Source organism: Schistocerca nitens, chromosome 3 (assembly GCF_023898315.1).
Source record: "Schistocerca nitens isolate TAMUIC-IGC-003100 chromosome 3, iqSchNite1.1, whole genome shotgun sequence".
NCBI classification, from domain to species: domain Eukaryota; kingdom Metazoa; phylum Arthropoda; class Insecta; order Orthoptera; family Acrididae; genus Schistocerca; species Schistocerca nitens.
Window position 1 is genome coordinate 695495534 of NC_064616.1, and position 17434 is coordinate 695512967.

A 17434-nucleotide genomic window follows, 5' to 3' on the forward strand; every position below is an offset into this window, starting at 1 on the left:
GGTAGCCTGCCAGTGGACATAGCGATGAAGGCAGATGAGCTTGCATGGGTAGAGCAGAGGAACAGTTTGGATACTCGCCATGGAGGGCGCACGCATCATGTTGTATGGGCAGACCCACTGATTGACTGACTGTTTACTTGCGAATGGCAGTCAGCAGAGCAGGCCAATGGTCAGAGTTAAACAGCTGCAAACCTCGCCTCATGCTTTGTGCCAACTGTTGTCATGCGCTTAGTCATTAGTTACCTGCACCAGCCGCACGGTGAATATATTGCCATACGCATATTTATGTGGGTTTGGATACTCTTCTCCCCACAGATCATTTTGCATGGGAAGTTCATTCCTCTCACTGGGTTCCTTTCCCTGGTTGTTACAAAGCCACCATCGGCCCATGAAGTACTGTATCTATACCAACCGTGTTGAGTGGCAATGTTTTCATGCCTGCTGCAGATACTAAAAGGGTAAACAATTAAAAATGTCTATCCTTCAATATTTTTTCAATATGCTGAATGAAGCACCACAGGAGATATTAAAACAATTTTTGACATGGACAGCACTGCTCATAAAATGTAATTGGTTGGTTGGTTTAAAAGAGGGGCAGAGGGAGCAAACTGCTAGGTCATCTGTCCCTCGTTCAGATTAAAATACTTCCACAAGGGTGGGAGTAAAATAATCACGACATACAAAACACAGCTGGAAGAAAGGAGAAAACCGCAAGAATGACAGAAGGGCAACAAACACTAAAATGGACAAAACCAGAGATGGAAACCACAGAGAGACGCAAGAAACACGTAGAAGACATCAAAACAAGAGTGCTGACTACCATGTCTGGCTGACTATGAGAATAAAAAGGAGAAGACAGCCACTCTGAAACGCATTAAAACCTCCACCCTAAAAGCACTAGGGTGGAGGACACATGGGGATAAAGGATATGTGCTATAACTTAGATCAAATGATAAAACCCACCATCACAAATAAAACGTAGAACTAAAGCTGCTGTTGAGGCATTGTCGCCGTACAGTGGCTGAAAGTGGGCAGTCCAGCAAGAGGTGGACAACCGTCATTTGTGAGCCACAGCGACACCGAGGTGGGTCCTCACAACGGAGGAGGTATCCATATGTTAGCCACGTATGGCCAATGCGTAGCAAGCAAAGGACAACTGATTCCCTGCAAGAGGACCCCATGGAAGACTTCCACACATTTTTAGTCTCCTTAATGACACCCAGTTTGTTCTGCGTACTGTTATGCCATTCTGTCTCCCAAAGCTGAAAAACCCTGCAGCGTAAGACAGAACGCAGCTGAATTTCCGAGATGCCCATCTCCAGAAGCAGTTTCCACGTAGCCTGTTTGGTGTTTGGCCAGCCTAATGGTAAGTTCGTTACCTGGGATTCCGACATGTCCTGGGGTCCACACAAACACCATTGAATGATGGGACCATTCCAGGGCATAGACTGACTCCTGGATGGGCGCTACCAAAGGATGCGGCCTAAGTGTACACCATGGAGGCATACGTGAATGGACCTCGAGGAGAGGTGGTAATGGGAAGGATTCCAGTTCAGACAGAAGGGACTGGATGCGAACCGCAATCCTAAGCCCTGAGCTGGGCCACTGATGCGAGATATGAACCACCGTGGTTGGGAAAAGGAGATGGTAATTCAGATGTGCAGGAGAACTACGAATGTGTGCAACATAACTGGCAAGCAGTTGTGCACACCTAACCTTCAATGGAGGAACTCCAGCCTCCACCAGGACACTGGCCACTGGACTCGTTCTAAAAGCTCTCGTCGCTGGGCAAACACCACAGTGGTGCACTGTGTTGAGTAAACACAACACTGAGGGCACCGTCGAACCATAAACCAGACTCCCATAGTCAAGGCGGGATTGAAAAAGGGCTCTGTAGAGCTGCAACAGCATAGAGCAATCTGCACTCCAGCTGGCGTTGCTCAGGCAGCGGAGGGCACTGAGGTGCTGCCAGCACTCCCGCTTAAGCTGACGAAGGTGAGGTAGCCAAGTCAATCGAGCATCGAAAACCAGTCCTAACAATTGATATGTCTCCACTACAGTGAGTGGATCGTCATTAAGGAGAATTCTGGTTCTAGACGAATGCTGCGACGCTGACAGAAATGCATGACACACGACTTCGCGGTTAAAAACTGGAAGCCTTGGGCTAGAGCCCATGACTGCGCCTTGTGAATGGCTCCCTGTAGTTGCTGCCCAGCAACCTCAGTACTACTGGAGGAGCAGTACGAAATGCAGAAGTCATCCACATACAGAGAAGGTGAGACCGACAGCCCTACAGCTGCTGCTAGACCATTAATAGCCACTAAAAATAGAGAGAGAGACTAAATACGGAGCCCTGCGGAACACCATTATCCTGAATACGGGGGAAACTATGGGAAGCACCGACTTGGACACGGAAAGTACGGAGTGGCAAGAAACTTTGGAAAAAAATCGGGAGTGGGCCCCAGAGAACCCACTCATACAATGTGGCAAGGATATGATGTCGCCAGGTCGTGTTGTATGCTTCAAATAAGTCAAAAAGGATGGCAGCCAGATGTTTGTGTCTGGAAAAGGCTGTTTGGATGGCAGACTCGAGGGACACAAGATTATCTGTGGTAAAGCAACCCTGGCGGAAGCAACCCTGACATGGAGCCAGTACGCCACGTGACTCCAGGACCTAACACAACCACTGATACACCATACATTCCAGCAGCTTACAAAGAAAGTTTGTGAGGCTGATAGGCTGGTAGCTATCCACATCAAACGAGTTTTGACTGGGTTTGAGCACCGAAACGATGGCGCTCCCCGCCATTGCGATGGAAAGACGCCATTGCACAAGATTCAGTTGAAGATGACAAGGAGATGTTGCTTGTAGTCAGATGAGAGATGTTTAATTATCTGACTGTGGATCTGATCTGGCCGAGGAGCTGTGTCAGGGCAATGTGCAAGGGTGCTAAGGACCTCCCACTCTGTAAATAAGGTGTTATAGGGTACACTGTGGCATGTAGTGAACGAGAGGACTTTCCTTTCCATCCACCGTTTGAGGGAGCAAAAGGCTGGATGGGGGGGGAAGGGGGGGGTAGTTCTCCTACACAGAGGCTTGAGCATAGTGCTCAGTAAAGTGTGTCGGTAGATAACACACCATTGAAGTTAATGCCAGGGACACCTGTTGGGGTCTGGTACCCAAAAAGATGTCCGATCTTCTTCCAGTCTTAGAAAGGTGACGTATGGCACCCAATGGTCGACACGTACCTCTCCCAACATTCCAGTTTCCATCATTTTATAACCTGTCAAACACAGGCATGGAGCTGCTTAAAGGCTATTACGTGCTCTAGGGAGGGGTGCCACTTATGTCACTGTAGAGCTTGCTGACGCTCAGTAATTGTCTCGGCAACTTCCGGCGTCCACCAAGGGACTGTCTTTCGACGGGGGCACCCTAAATAATTAGGGATCGCGTTTTCCGCTGCACAAATGATTGTTGTAGTGACCTGCTCAATGACAACATTGATGGCACCATTTGGGGGAGATTCAGCAGTGACAGCAGAGGTGAAGGTTTCCCAGTCTGCCTTGTTCCAAGCCCATCTGGGCTGGCGTCCGTGGGCATGACGCCAGGGGAGTGACAAGAAGATGGGGAAGTGGTTACTACCACAAAGGTCATCATGTGCTCTCCAGTGGATAGATGGGAGAAGGCCAGGACTGCAAACAGAGAGATCAATGGCCGAATATGTGTCATTTGCCAGACTGAAATGTGTGGGGCCACCTGTATTTAAGAGGCAAAGGTTGAGTTGTGACAGTTAATTTTCGACCTCCCTACCTCGGCCAGTAAGCATGGCGCCACCCCACAAGGGATTATGTCCGTTAAAATATCCCAAAAGTAGGAAATGTTTAGGGAATTGATCAATCAGTGCAGCCAATATGTTCAGGGGTACTGCATCATCTGGAGGAAGATATACATTGCAGACAGTTATTTCCTGCGCCATCCTAATCCTGACAGCTACAGCTTCAAGAGCCATACCGGGTTCAGGACCCAGACGTAAGCTCCACCTGACATTATTATAGTCACTACGGTTCCTATAATATCCCTTATAACCATGGAGGGCAGGGGTCCGCATTGCCGGGAACCATGTTTCCTGTAGGACAATGCAGAAAGCAGGTGTAAAGCTTAGCCAGGTAGTGGAAAAAACCATCGCAATTCCACGTGATCGTGAGAGTACAGCATTTATTGTAATTACTGGTTTCAGCAAACTACATTGTCATCATCAGATCTTCTTGCAGTACATTTCAGTAAATCTGTGATGAACTCCAGAAGATCTGATGATGGTGACGTAGTTTGCTGAAATTGGTCATCACAATAAATGCTGTACAACAGCGATCTTTACTGGTTGAAGTTTTACTTCTGGGAAAATTGAAACACTTGGAGAAAGAAGAAGCAGCTGTAAGAACATCAAGCAGTCAGCAAAGAAGGCAAGGCTAAAATGTGGAAGGAATATATAGAACGGCTATACACAGGAAACAAACTTGAAGAGAGTACTGAGAAATGGAAGAGAAAGCAGATGGAAAGGAGATGGGAGCGCACTGAAAGACACAAGTCGAAACAAGGTCCCTAGAGTAGTAAACATCCTCTCAGAATTATTAAGATCTTTGGGAGAAGTGACCATCTATTCAATGTAGTATGTAAGATATATGAGACAGCTGAGATACCTTCATACCAATAAAAATACAGGCTGTTCAAAAACAGCTTTGATCTCGTATTTATTTATTTAGTGGAATGGTCGATAGAGACCAAATCTGCCAGGCCCAGCAGAACTTCTGCACACATTACAGAAGCACACCACCATCGTGTCCAACCATCAGACAGTGGTACGGGAGGTCCAAGAAATATGGAAATGTCATGAGGAAAACAAGTTCTAGGCATCTGAGCACAAGTGATGCAGCTGTGGAATGGGTGCAACAGACATTTGTCCAAAGCACAACCAAATCATTCCCTCAAGTCTCTCGACAGTTGCAACTACCACCAACCACGTTGCACAGGATGCTGCACAAGAGATGGAAGTTTGATGTCTACAAGGTGCAGTTGTTGCAAGCACTTCAACTTGATGACCAGAGCACTTAAAGCATTTGCAGCTGAGAATCAGAGTATAATCAACAATGCTCCAGACTATCAGAAAAAGGTGATGTTCATGGATGTAACTGGCTTTCATGTGACTGGGAAGGTAAACCAACTCAATATGAGAATCTGGGGGTCTGAGAACCTCCACTTTAGCATGGAAATTGTGTGAAATGGTAAATACGTGCTGGCTGAAGTCAATATGTGGCCCAGCAGTAGTCACGGTGGTGTTTATCTACTGCTCATAAGTTGGCAACAAGTCAGTTTGCAGAACCAGTGGGATGATTCTTTGACATAACCAATGAGAGGGTGTGAAGTGAAGCAATGTACTTCTTGTGACAACATTGAAACCACTGTCTTGTTTGCTGTTTTTTGGTTTATCAGTGAGTTTCAAGAGAAATGTTGTGTGTGATAATGGCTACAAGTACTATAAAGTGGACTGATCCAAGTGATTTAGTTCTGCACAGCAACATAATCCATTACTGCATGTCTCAAGAATTGATTTCAGAGACACAAAACCGTATCTAATGTGGTGGTGAAATGGCTTCGCAATCTATCTGGATGAGCACACCAAGTGGTTCAATGTTTTATAATTAAATCATGGGAGAATGTAGGTGAATCAATGGTTATTAACAACAGAGTCTTTCATTCAATATATTAATAAACATTGATCCACCTACCTTCTCCCATGATTAAACTAAAAAACATTGAACCACTTACTCAGTGTGCTCATGCAGATTGACTGCATAGCAACACATAGCAGAGAAATATTCCACTGTTTTTTTTTTTTAATATATCATGGGTTGCGACACTGTCCTTGGTTTGCAGATACTAGCTCACAGTTTAAATAGGAGTGACTCAAGCAAGGAGCTATCAAATTTACAGCAATTTTTCACTCTTTATTCCGAATGTATTACTTTGAAGCACGTCGTCTGCCTGCTGCTCTCTCATTGGCTGCCTAACACAAACAGCTGACACAACTTCTTCTGTTCCCATCATACCTGGCCCTATTCTAGGCGTTTACTACTGTGACCTGTTTCATGATTGAGTGGTGGATCTTTTTTTCTTTGCAGAGGAGTCAACTGTTTATCTGGACATGCTGGAACAGTTTGCATTTCCATGGGTTGAATAACTGAAACCTCGCACCATGCTGCAGCAGGATGGTGCCCCTACTCACTGTGCCTCGATCATCAAGAAAGCTTTAGAAACACATTTCCAGGCCACTGGATCAGCAGAGGAGGACTCATTTCCTAGACCCCAAGGTCTTCAGGCACAACCCCACTAGATTTTTTTTCTCTTTGGGACTTGGTGATGGATTCTGTCCACCAGACCCTGAAGGTCGACCAGCAGGACTGCAAGCTCAAATTAGAGCAACAATTGTACATGTTAATGAGGCCATGCTAGGAACTGGAATATTGCTCAGATATCCCACGTGCTACAAATGGCACACACACTGAAGTCTGTTAAAGGCTACTAATAGTTTGGATGTGTGAGAACATTATGCCGCAAAGTGCACCTTCCTACTTATCCCTATTTCTGAAATATACATCATCGAAGTTGTAAAGATCATTCAGTAAATATTCTATAACAACTACAATTCCAAAAAAACAGGTTCCAGTATTACTTAATAATCAGTTTAGCACATCATGGTTGCAAAATACTAACTTGAATTATCCACAGAAAGCTGAAAGGACTGGCAGAAAATGGCCTAGAGGAAGATCTGATTAGTTTGCTTTCCAGAGAAATGTATGATGTTACCCAATGACTTTGAAGAGAGATGGAGACTTGAAAAGTAAGGTATAAGAATAATACTAACAAAAGTAAAAAGAAGGGTACTGGAATACAGAAGAAATGAATCAAGTGAGGTTGAAGAAAGTATATTGGGAAAGGAGTAGCAAAAAGTAGTAAATGACGTGAAACTTAAAAAGTGTTTTGTTATTTACGCAGCAAAATAACTGACACTGACCAAAATAGATAGGATATAAAATACAGACTGACAAAGACAATAAAATAATTTCTTAAAAAAGAAGAATTTGTTAATGCTGAACATAAACTGAAGTGTTAGGATTCTTTTCTGAAGGTATTTGTCTGGAGTACACAATCTTATGGTTGTGGAACACTGACAATAAGCAGCTGAGACAAGAAGATAATAGAAGCTTTTAAAACTTGGTGCTAAACAAGAATGCCAAAGACTAGATGGGTAGACTGAATAATTAATGAGGTGGTACTGAATCAAATCAGGGAGAAAATAAATTTCTGACGTAACTTAACTAAAAGAAGGAATTCATTGGTAGGAAACATCCTGAAGCATCAATGAAACATTAATTTGGTAATTGAGTGAAGTGTGGGGACTAAAAATTGTAGAAAAGGATTCGTCTACACAAAGTAGTTTCATATGGATGTAGGACCTAGGTTACAATAATTATTTACAGATGAAGAGACTTGCACAGGATAGACTAGGGTGGAGAGCTGCATGAAACTAGACTTCAGCCTACACACTGAAAGAACAACAAGGAAAGGTACCTATTCGCTATATTTCAAAACAAAAAAGTCATGTAACTCGTTTTTTACTGCTGAAGTCAACATTCTACACACTGTAGATCAATGAAAGTGTTATATATCCACTGAAACATCACAGCAGTACCAGATCAATAATAATGAGCAACAACATTCAATGAATGAAGAAACGTAAGAATGTGAGGTCCATAAAATCTATTTGTATGAATTGTAACATTATGGGATTAGGGTCAAAATCTCAACAATGGTTAATTTCATATCTGGAAAGTAGGAAGCAGGACGTTGTCCTATAGTGTCAACAAACAGTTGGTAGATAAGGGGGAGGGGACCAAATAATCAAGGTTATCAGTCCCATCTGATTAGGTAATGATGGGGAAGGGAGTCAGCCATGCCCTTTCAAAGGAGCCATCCTGGCATTTGCCTGAAGCGATTTACGGAAATCACTGAAAACCTACATCAGGATATGGCTGGACGTGAATTTCAACCATCGTCTTCCTGAATGCGAGGCTTTTAAGGGTGCTGGTGGGTTTGTTGTGCTGAGAAATAATAGTTAAGAAATAAATTCAATACATTGTGATGCTTCCAAGTTAATTAGAATTGAAGTTAGCTAACCAGATTGTTAGGTGCGCAAATTCATGCGGCTCGCCAGAGACAGTGTTGCCAAATGTCTCTTGTTTGGTTTCCTAAAACTGAACATGAGAGTATACAAAACTTGGACATGGGATGGTATTAAGGATCGAACCTAAGTCAAAGGCTGAGCACTCTAGTACGTTATAATCTACACTATGCAAACAACTAACAGTAATTGTATCAGGCACACCACTTGAATGTATGTGCACAACTGCCTGATTGGCTACATTTAATGCCAATTAACTCGGAAATCGCACATGGAATCGATTTTTTTTCTTAACATTTATTTTTCAACATAACCTATCCTGCAACATCCTTACATGTTTTAACCAACATGTATGTCAACAATTTGCCACTAAATACAACACAAAAACTGTTCACTTTGCAAATGACAGGTGTTAATGTGAAAGACATGGAATGTAATGTAAATGATGTAGCTAATAGGGTAGTCAGCAACATCAGCGTGTGACTTTAAGAGAATAAATTAACACTTAACTGTAGCAAAACACAATGCAACAGTTGCTTACAATGAACTCTTGTAAAAGTGAAATTCTATTTTCTGAAGTTTGTCAGTCAGTAAAGTTGAACATTTTAAATTCTTTGGACAGATGTTGGAGGGAAGACTTTCTTGGTAGTATCATGTTGAAGAGCTTGTACAGAACCTTCTTCTTCACCATAAGAATGGTCTCGACTGTCTCCGACACTGAAACACAGAGACTTGTTTATTTTGCTTACTTTCACTCTATTATCTTGTATTGTTTTATATTCTGAGGCAACTCTGTGCATTTACCAAGAATATTCTTAGCCCAGAAATGAGAGGTCAAACTGATCTGCAATGTCAGTACATAAACTTCATGAACACCATTGTTCACCTTTTGTGAAACTCTAACACTGCAACCCCTGTACACATATTCTGTCATGGAATTTGTTGTTGACAATATTGACTCATACAGAAAGTAATGCAACACTCATTCAGTGAACACTAGATAGAAAAATAATAAACACTTTGCTAACACTTCCTTAAACATTGCGCAGAAAGGTGTGCTTTATTGAGCAGGTTTCACTTTCATTAAGCTTCCAGCAGAACGGAAATAAACTGAGCAATAAACCACAGGTATTCAAATCCAAGATTAAAGGTTTCCTTCTGGCACACCACTTCCATATTCTGTACAGAAGATCCTCACAGTAGTTAAGAACTTCTCTCTGAATTGTGTTATTTGTATACACTCTCACAATTTTTTGTTTTATTAGTTCTTTCTTTGTCAATTCTCTAATTAGCATTCTGCAAACTATGCACCGACTTGTGCCATGACCAACTCACTTTGGTTCACAAGGCCCTATGAAATATGACTGATAGATTAATTAATTAATTATGTGTTAAGATAACATATTATACGCATTAAAGCTAAGGAAGCTTTGAATTTTCAGATAAATAAAACTAATATTTGTGCATAAAAATGCATTCTATTTCTTACTGCAATGAACATCTACTTCTACTCAGTGTTCAGCTATTAGCACTGTCAAAAGGTTTATGTTGTTTACAATGTTTGTTGTATGATTCCTATCACTTGTCCAAGCTGATGACTAGTATTAAATAACCCTATTTATCCATTAACTCTGTATGATGAGTATAAATCCCTACTAACGTGAAGTGACTTGTTAAAGGATATGGAAAGGCAAACCACTGAGGGCATGCAAATGTAGAAATATATTTCAGGAAATATAATCTATTCATAAATGAAAAGAAAACAATATACAGAAAAAAATTCAAGCATACAGAATTGACAATACGCATAATTTTATTCTTACGAATTGGGGTTAAGACCTAGAAGTTGATTGGGAAATACGGAAGCGTCCGATCCCGCCCATCTGCTTTGACCCATGATGTCACAAATATGGCGGAGACAAAAACAAACACACACACTTTCCACAAGAAGCCTAATGACAATAACGGGACAAGCGCGGGAAATGGGGTGTTTTGGGTGGGGGGCAAACTAAATATAAACAAATTTAGACACCTTGCGTAGCTACAACGTGTAAGGGAAGACAGCCATGCATGAATACCCACCCACCTCCCCAGGGGTCGTAACCCCTGCAACCCATAGAAGATAAAGATGCTTCAGTAGCTGATTAGTGTTTTTTGTCTTAAAAAAAAAAAAAAAAAAAAAAAAAAAACCCTCACGGGATAGAACGAACAGATCAGAAAGATAAATATAATAAACTAAAACAGAAATTGGAGGAAACAGATAATTAAAGTAAGTAATAAGTGTTTTTAAATTAAAAAAAAATCTCACAAGATAGAACGAACAGATCAGAAAAGTAAATAAAATAAGATAAAACAGAACTGGAGACAGCCACACTCAAACCAAACTCCGCGCCGTCATGACGTCACACACGACAACACCCTTACGTCACGGGTCAAAGCCGACGCGTGGGATCGGACGCTTCTGTCGACCCGTTGATTGTAATAGGTTCTTGGGAATAGAGAGGGATGAATTACTGAATACAAGAAGCTCATTGACAAGATCTACTCAAGAAGTAAGTCCAAACATATTTTTGATGGAGAAAATGTCATATACAGTGAATACAGGATGCTTACTTTAAATGTACTGTAGACACATCTTACCACATATTTTGTTCTGTATACCAATGTAGTGAGAAGCAACAGATGTACATTCTAAAAGAATTTCAAAGCTTAAAAAGGTGCAGAAAAAAAAAAATTGGGAATCTTGTAAACCTATAGGCCTATTTAAAGAACTCAACATATTAATTGTGCCTAGTTTCTACATCTATGAGATAATTCTCATTTTAATGACAAACAGTACAGCACCATTCAACAGAGACTTCTGTGAACCCAATACAGGAACCACACAATTAGCATATTTGCAACCAAAGGCTTGAAATAAGACAGAGAGACAACATAAATTAAGTGAGGTTTTTCACACAAAAAAGTGCCACCAAGCATATAAACAAAACAAATGTAAAACAAATTTCCAGTGACATATATAATAAGTGTGTATGGGATGTACTGCAGTGACATGCATGACTTTTCCTTTGCATGCAATATATTTCTGCATATGGTGTAAATTCTTGAACTGCACACTACATAAATATTGGGCATGTATAAAGAAATACTGCCTTCATATTTTATGAAAATGTAAGCATTGCACACACACTGGACAACAATCATACAATGTAAATTGTATATTAATGAATAAACGAAATGAAAGGATGTCCGTTTCTCTCTACATGTAATCTGCAATTGTGGGGCCCATCTACTGATTAAGCAGGGATGACAAACTCCTCGTAACTATGCAAGTGACCTAACGGATACCATGTAGCCACACGACTCAAATCACTGAATGTGTGGAGAATTCATGAGCGATAATTATGCGGAGATTTCATCAGCGACAATTATGCATCATTCTGATACACAGTATGGCAGTGTCAGTAGGAAATGAGCATGCTCTGCATCCTTGAAGTAACTATCTGCGCAATGTCTAAAATCACTGAAGCACACCTTACATAAGGATGGCCCAATATGATTCAAACATAGTTTCTCCTGATGACTAGTCAAATCTTTGCATCACTATCTGCAGAAGGACAATTCACAAGATCATAAGGAAAAAGGTAATTTTACTGCTAGATATTTCCAGCCTGGGGTGTAAAGATTTTTCAATGTCAACAGGTGTTAGGTTCAGAACTTCTAATTTTTCTGGCTTTTAAATAGCAGGATTATTGTACATGCAGTTTCAAAGTACTGAACAGCAGGGGCAAGTGAGACGCAAGATTGTAGACAATACCAGAAAAATAGGCTGTAGTCGCAGGTGCCTCACAGACAGAACAGTGTGCGTCATTGTTAACTTAATCACAACAGTGATGATACATTAAGTTACAGCATAATCAAACTAGCCAAACATATAACACACACGCTGGAGCTAAGACTGAGGTGCTCCTATGGCATGGAGAAAATTTGTCATGGAAATGCACATTAAGAACATCCCTGAGAATACAGAACTAGAAATGAAATCATATGCTGTCCCAGTTCATATTCACCAGAGGAAACAAGCAGACATGTAGCAAACTGCAGAGTGAGGTACACTATATCAGCAATGCCCTTGGGTAACATACCGTTTCAGGCAAGCCTTTTTGCATATGGACGTGAGTATACAATAGAGATGCGTCTACAAGAGTAGGGGGGATGGATGCAGGCGACAAACATAGGCCAACATCACTGTTACCTACATTTTAATTTATTTTTCGTAAAGGGTGTGTAAAATACAGATGTTGACTTTAAAGAGGTTGCCCCAGAAAAACCATTTTATTCGCAAAGGTCAGAAGTAACACCCAGCCTTTCAGGCAACGCCTACCTGCGGTACGGTTTTCATCGTGTTTGTAATAGATAGTTACAGTGTCGACTGAAATGTGCATCATTATGGCTTCTATTTATGTACAATAAAACAGTTCTGTGCTAAGCATCGATTCAAGGTATTAAATATTCTATCATGTCAACACAGTGTAAAATTGTAAAACGACACACCAGTATAAAACCTGAAGCTTAACTTACCCTGTCTCTTATCCTGTTAACTATGTTCTTTATATCAAACATTGTTTTTCACAATCTGTACACATCAAACACACCAATCAATTTCAAACACTACAATTGCAAACAAGTGACAGTACACTCCGATCAGAGTCTTTTACAAACATCAGAAATGAGCGCTCAAACCAGTGATCACTTGCTCAGATATATAATTGTCAAAGATGTTACTATTCATATTGTTGCGTACTAATTACAACAACGATAAAAACATGGTTACACAATCCAAATTTTTTTGACGTTTTATGTGCTCCAACTGTCCTCCGAAGACGTCTCTCTCTACTGCCCTCGCCGTAACTTTTCTTCAACAGATTCCAGAATTCGATCAGATTTACTGTTTATCTCTGTGTACTTCTGATAACTATATCACTGAGAGTAGTATCAGTTTTAGTTCCATATCTTACAGAATAAAGGACGTGTATATCCATATATTTCTCCCAGCTTGCGTTAATTTCTTTTTGTAAACGTACACTTGTATTTTATTTTGGAATGATGAAATTTATCTAACAATGTCTACAAACCGGCAGTTTTATACGACTTCTATCATTTTTTTCTTTTCATGTGGAACAAGATGGAATCCACTCTAATCCATGGACGTACTTTCTCAACTAATATAAAATTTTTGTTATCACTCACTATATGTCTTGGAGTGGTTTTCAACAAAACACTACCATTAACTTAGGTGAGATTGGTCATACTGATAACTTTGCTTTACTGTGCGTGATTTTAAATATAATTTTTTCGGGGCAAATCTGAGAGGAACTCTGATTTTCACGCTGTTCCATGAGTTCTAGAACATATGTTGAACATTTTATAGTTGGAAGGAGCTAACAGTATATCACTTCCAATAGGACCATGTTGTAGTAAAGCACTGTGGTGTTCAAACCAGCACTCAGTTAGATGATAGAGTTACCTTTTTTTTTTGGAGAAAATATTTAAATTTTTGGAAGTTTCCACTAGAGGTAGCAACAGTCAGCTTGTGTTTTAATACAGAAACGTAATGTTTCTCTAATAAATCAATACGTGAGAAAGAAGTGAAAGAGGTAATTTCGCATTTATAATTGGATGACATCTGTCCTGGAATATACGTAAATCGTAAAGACGGGTTCTCTTCTCTTCTAAAGAAGTTACTAGAAAACATTTGGGAAAATGTGAAGCAAAATTCGATTTCAGATTCCATGAAGTGTAGCACATATCTACTTAATAGAGCTACAGAGGAAATGTAGCGATTTTGAAGTAGTTAAGATTCATGGCAAGGCTGTGAACGGAGTATTTAGGAAAGATTCTAACAAAGGAAAGCCAAACAATAACGCTGGACATCCTATGAAAGCTGTAGTCTGGAATTATAGTGATGATTCAACTGAACTTGAAGAAATGAAAATGGGATATAATAATCTGACTGAAATACTCAGTTATGTATAAATTGAAAACTTCATTCATAAAACATCATAATAGAAGGAGGCATTGAACTGAGGTAAATTTATGTATGTTAGATACATGGTACAGAAATTGCCTGCTGATGATATGAAAGGATCTACTACTACCTGTATTGAGAAGTGTAGGATAATCTTGAAAGGGACTGTGAAAGCAGGTTCCTCAGAATATGAATGGAAGAATATAATCAAAAATGAAACGCCACCTGTATTGTTAACTTTCTTCAGTATACCAGAATTGAATTGTGTTGTTTCAGTAGGATGTTAATACTGACTTAAAATAATTACCATGGATTTTGTAACAATTGTTCTATTTTTGATATGATACTTTTTTTGATATAAATAATTTTTAAAATTGTTGGTTTTTCGTTTTGAAGGCAAGTTTCTTTTCATTTTTTGATTTGATTTCTGTATTTTGGCGAATGAACCTAATTTTTAATATTCTGGTACAAAATATTTCCTTTGAACATACATCTTAGTCTTTAGAACACTCTTTCATATCAGAAAAGTCATGTAAAAACTGAGAAATCACAATGTGGGTCAGTCACCAAAAATCTGGGAGAAATTATTTCACAAATTTCAGGCTAAATATTTAACAAAATAGATGAAACTTATTTGGTTTTTAGAAGTATGAGTTCATTTTTTCACACTTTAGACACATGAAATTGAATATTACTCAGTTATATGACAATTTAGGTAACCAATACATAAGTAAATTATGAAATAATCCTGAAAAATTTACAAATCCCATCCCTGTTGGTGGTATTTGTCATAGTGGTTACCATGAATGGAGATCTCATTGAATGATGGATTATAAATTAATCAATTAGTTCTATGTTCCGTTTATCCCTATAGCAATACATGTTACTATGAGAAAGATTTTGGGTTAAACGTGTTACTTACATGTGCTTCATAAAAAATATGGCAATTTTAACAGAGACAGACACAACAGTATGAAGTGATCAACATAATCATTAGATGATGATCGTATGTCATTGTTGACCAGGAGGCCCCATTTTGGGGAGTTCGGCCACTGTACTGCGAGTCCTTTTTAGGTGACGCCACATCGGCGGCTTGCGAGTCAATGATGATAAAAATGATGATGAAGGACACACAACACGAAGTCCCCTGCCAGGAATCGAACCCAGGCCCCCACACGGTAGGCAGTAACACTAACACTACACTACTGAGGCAGACACAATAGAAAAAATAGTAAGATGCCACTTTTTGAGCAAGGAAAGACAAACAATATCTCTAAACGTTGTGCTATTGTAAAAATTTCCAGAAAATTTCTATGGTAAGTCTTGTGCGGACATAGAATATATGAATGCCTTAACATTACTGTATCACAATGTAAAAGCCTTAAGTAGCACATCTGCATATTGAATAACTGTTGAAGTTCAGGCAGGGCATATACACTGAACCGCAAAAGAAACTGGTATAGGCATACGTATTCAAATACAGATATGTAAACAGGCAGAATACAGCACTGCTGTCAGCAATGCCTATGTAAGACAGCTAGTGTCTGGAGCAGTTGTTTGATCGGTTACTGCTGGTACAATGGCAGGTTATAACGATTTAAGTGAGTCTGAACATGGTGTTAAAGTCAGCACATGAGCGATGGGATACAGCATCTCTGAGGTAGTTATGAAGTGAGGATTTTCTGGTATGACCATTTCACGAGTGTACTGTGAATATCAGGAATCCGGTAAAACATCAAATCTCCAACATCATTGGGGCTGGAGAAAGATCCTGCAAGAACAAGACCAATGACGACTGAAGACAATCGTTCTATGTGACAGAAGTGCAACCCTTCCGCAAATTGCTGCAGATTTCAATGCTGGACCATCAACAAGTGTCGGTGTGCCAACCATTCAACGAAACATAATCAATATGGGTTTTTGGAGTTGAAGGCCCATTCGTATACCCTTGATGACAGAACGACACAAAGCTTTACGCCTCACCTGGGTCCATCAACACCAATATTGGACTGTTGATGACTGGAAACATGTTGCCTGGTTGGACGAGTCTCGTTTCAAATTGTGTCGAGTAGGTGGACGTGTACAGGTATGGAGACAACCTCATGAATCCATGGAACCTGCATGTCAGCTGGGGACCTTTCAAGTTAGTAGAGGCTTTGTTATAGTGTGGGGCATGAGCAGTTTGAGTGATATGGGACTCCCGATAAGTTCAAAATGGTTCAAATGGCTCTGAGCACTATAGGACGTAACTTCTGAGGACATTAGTCCTCTAGAACTTAGAACTAGTTAAACCTAACTAACCTAAGGACATCACACACATCCATGCCCGAGGCAGGATTCGAACCTGCGACCGTAGCGGTCTCGTGGTTCCAAACTGCAGCGCCTAGAACCGCACGGCCACTTCGGCAGGCTTCCCGATATGTATAGATATACTCTGACAGGTGACACATACATAAGCATCCTGTCTGATCACCTGCATCCATTCTTTCCCATCGTGAATTCTGAGAGACTTAGGCAATTCCAGCAGGATAATGTGACACCCCACACGTCCAGAATTACTGCGGACTGGCTCCAGGAACACTGTTCTGAATTTAAACACTTCTCCTGGCCATCAGACTCCCAAGACATGAACATTATTGAGCATATCTGGGATGCCTTGGAACATACTGTTCAGATGAGATCCCCACCGTCTCGTACTCTTCTGAATGTATGGATAGCCCTGCATGATTCATGGTGTCAGTTCATTGCAGCACTATTTCAGACATTAGTCAAGTCCATTCCATGTCGTGTTGCGGCACTTCTGCATCCTCACGGGGTTCCTACATGATATTAGGCAGGTGTACCAGTTTCTTTGGCTCTTCAGAGTTTATGTCCTAGGGAAACAAATAACTCTCAAAAGAATGGACTGTCTAGGCAAAATTGTGAATATCATATGTGAATTAACAGAAAAGGAAACCATTTTTATTTTAATATACAGAACATTTTTCAGCAATTTTTTGTTTATACAAAAATAAACGTTTTTAATGTACTTTGAGGACCAATGGAAATATATGACATCGCTTAGTACCTTCAATGTCAGTCATAGATGTGCATAAAGTATATAAAAATCCTATGTTTCCTGTGTGAATTACCAGCAAGAAACTATTTTTGACAGTACACGAAAAAAAGC

At 40.2% G+C, this 17434-nt stretch overlaps 1 protein-coding gene across 1 annotated transcript in view; it reads right to left on the reverse strand.

The window, feature by feature from the left end:
* LOC126248666 (early endosome antigen 1-like) overlaps positions 1 to 12975 on the reverse strand; it is a 216127-nt gene extending 203152 nt beyond the window's left edge. Inside the window, exon 1 of the mRNA XM_049949885.1 lies at positions 12819 to 12975. Coding sequence (XP_049805842.1) covers positions 12819 to 12860 — 42 coding nt within the window. The 5' untranslated portion in view covers positions 12861 to 12975. The remainder of the gene's footprint in view (positions 1 to 12818) is intronic.
* Between the last annotated feature and the right edge of the window lie 4459 nt (positions 12976 to 17434).